This window comes from Mastomys coucha, unplaced genomic scaffold, assembly GCF_008632895.1.
Source record: "Mastomys coucha isolate ucsf_1 unplaced genomic scaffold, UCSF_Mcou_1 pScaffold22, whole genome shotgun sequence".
NCBI classification, from domain to species: Eukaryota; Metazoa; Chordata; class Mammalia; order Rodentia; family Muridae; genus Mastomys; species Mastomys coucha.
The window spans coordinates 130,254,116-130,256,635 of NW_022196905.1; the positions used below are offsets into that span (position 1 = coordinate 130,254,116).

The window sequence follows — 2,520 nt, forward strand, 5'->3', positions numbered from 1 at the left end:
GAAAGAGAGAGAAAGAGAGAGAGAGAGAGAGAGAGAGAGAAAAGAAACTGTGAAAAAAACCTTTACTCCCCCACATCCATGGATGCTCTCAAAGTCTCATGGATGCTTAGGCATCAAAGGTAAAGGAGAGGCTGGGGGCGTGGCTCAGTGGTAGAGCACCTGCCTAGAATCTCCCAGTGAGGGGCTGGGAGGTTGGAGCAGAGGTAAAAGGTTTACATTGCCTTAGGTTTGATTCCCAGCATGGCATAAAACTAGATGGAGTCAGGAAGATTAGGAGTTCAAAGCCATCTTCTGCTATAAATTCTACCTTAGCCCAGGCTATAGGAAACCCTGTCTCAAAAACAAACAGCCAGGTGGTGGTGCATGCCTTTGGTCCCATCGCTTGGGAGGCAGAGGCAGGCGGATTTCTGAGTTCGAGGCCAGCCTGGTCTACAGAGTGAGTTCCAGGACAACCAGGGCTACACAGAGAAACTCTGTCTCGAAAAATAAAAACAAACAAACAAATAAACAAACAAGCCCCTCAAACTCAAACAAAAAATTATGGGGAGCCACAGAAGCCTGGAGCGAGTGTGTTTTATTGACAAGGGCCAAGGCCTCAGACCCGTGGGAACTGGCAAAGTCTTCCACCTCAGAGGTGAGGCTCTGAGGCATGGCAAAGGCTTTCTCTGGTCCAAGGAGAGTGTTTATACAGGACTGAGCAGTGCGTACAAACTGGCAACTGCAGCTTCCTCCTCCAGGATGAGGCTACCTGGAAGGTGGTGGCCAGGTGAGCCCAGTCCCTTGACACCCTTGCTAGGGTACAGTGTCAGAGGACAGAGACTGGGGTAACCAGCCACTTCCCAGGTCCTGTAGCTTTGGGAAATTCCCTAGGGTAAGAGACAGACATACATGTGGCTGTGCCCTTAGAGACATCCCCCTGAGCCGCTCTCCTTGCACTGTACGCAATAAACTCACTGAGGTTCTGGGTTATTGTATAGCTGGTCCTGCTCCATCACAGTGAGCATGGCCCACCTCATCCCAGCCTTCCTGTACCTGTGTCTGTGTGTCTCTCCCTTCTTCATTCCCTTGTTGCTCCAGTCAGGTTTCCAGGATCAACTCATGTAGGATGAGGTGAAAAACCAAACCTACAAGAGAAAGAATCTCTACTCCAAAGAACTCACTGCCCAATAGGGGAGCCGGATGAGCAAGAGACATGCTTCTCTGGTTAGCTGCTGGCTTCCATGGTCAGGCGGGAACAGAAGGGCTGGCTGCCTGTCACATGCAAGCCCAATGGAGCATATGGACATGGGTAGAAAAGATGTGTCTTAGACAGACCCTTTGTGCACTAGAAGATGGTGCAGGGGGTAAAATTTATTTTTTTCAAGACAGGGTTTCTCTGTGTAGCTCTGGCTGTCCTGGAACTTACTCTGCAGACCAGGGTGGCCACAAACTTAGAAATCTGCCTGCCTCTGCCTTCCAAGTGCTGGGATCAAAGGCGTGTGCCACCATTGCCCGGCCGTCTGCTGCCCTCTTGTGGCCTCCAAAGGCACCTGCACTCATGTGCACACACCCCCATATAGACACACACACATATAACTAAAAATAAAATCTTAAAATAAACAAAACCAAAACAGCCCCTTTATCCAAGACAAGATGTCGCCCACAGACAGGGTTCTGAGAAGCAGGAAGCTGAAGTCATATTTAGAAAGGCTCTCAACCTCCAGAGACTGGGGTAGGAAGGTTGGTTGCTTGAAGACTCTTGGGGGCTGGGAGAACAGCTCAGGGCTAGCTGTAGTCAGACAGCGGGCTATGCTGGACTTTCTCCATAAGGGCCAGGGCACAGGGGCATGATGGGAGGCTGCAACGGGAAGTCAGATATTGCCAAGTCTCTTGGGGATAGACTACCTTTCACCTAGTGTGGTGGCTTGTTGGGGGGAACGGGGGGTCAGTGGTTAGAGGACCCAGGTTCCATTCCCAGTATCCACATGGTGGCAAACGACAGTCAGTCTGTGACTCTAGTCCCCAGGGATCAAGGGAAGGAAAGGATTCATGATGTGAAGAATGTGGTTTCCCCGGAGGACCACCAATGAGGAAGGCGCCTGGGTTCCAGTCTGAGAGGGCCTCTGAGCTAGGGTATACAGGTAGCCCACAGTGGTTTGGGGTGGGCGTGGAGAACTGTCTGCCTCCAGCTGAGTGGTTTGTTTTTTTTTTAAGATTTACTTATTTCATTTATACGAGTACACTGTAGCTGTCTTCAGATACACCAGAAGAGGGCATCAGATCCTATTACAGATGGTTGTGAGCCACCGTGTGGTTGCTAGGAATTGAACTCAGGACCTCTGGAACAGCAAGCAGCCAGTGCTCTTAACCACTGAGCCATCTCTCCAGTCCCCTCTCCAGCTGAATCTTGATAGGCCTGAAGGAGATGAGGCACCCTTCCCCTGTGTTAGCCCAGGAGGCTCAATTCATTCTCTTTCCTTTCTTTCTTTCTTTCTTTCTTTCTTTCTTTCTTTCTTTCTTTCTTTCTTTCTTTCTCTCTTT

The 2,520-nt window shown here is 50.0% G+C and overlaps 1 protein-coding gene across 2 annotated transcripts in view; it reads right to left on the minus strand.

The window, feature by feature from the left end:
• The window catches only part of Orai2 (ORAI calcium release-activated calcium modulator 2), an 18,060-nt gene that overhangs the window by 14,071 nt on the left and 1,469 nt on the right, over positions 1-2,520 (minus strand). Inside the window, exon 2 of one of the 2 annotated variants that reach the window (XM_031338265.1) lies at positions 1,033-1,124. The exons of the other annotated variant lie outside the window; for it this stretch is intronic. Coding sequence (XP_031194125.1) covers positions 1,033-1,061 — 29 coding nt within the window. The 5' untranslated portion in view covers positions 1,062-1,124. The remainder of the gene's footprint in view (positions 1-1,032; positions 1,125-2,520) is intronic. 2 annotated transcript variants of the gene reach the window in all.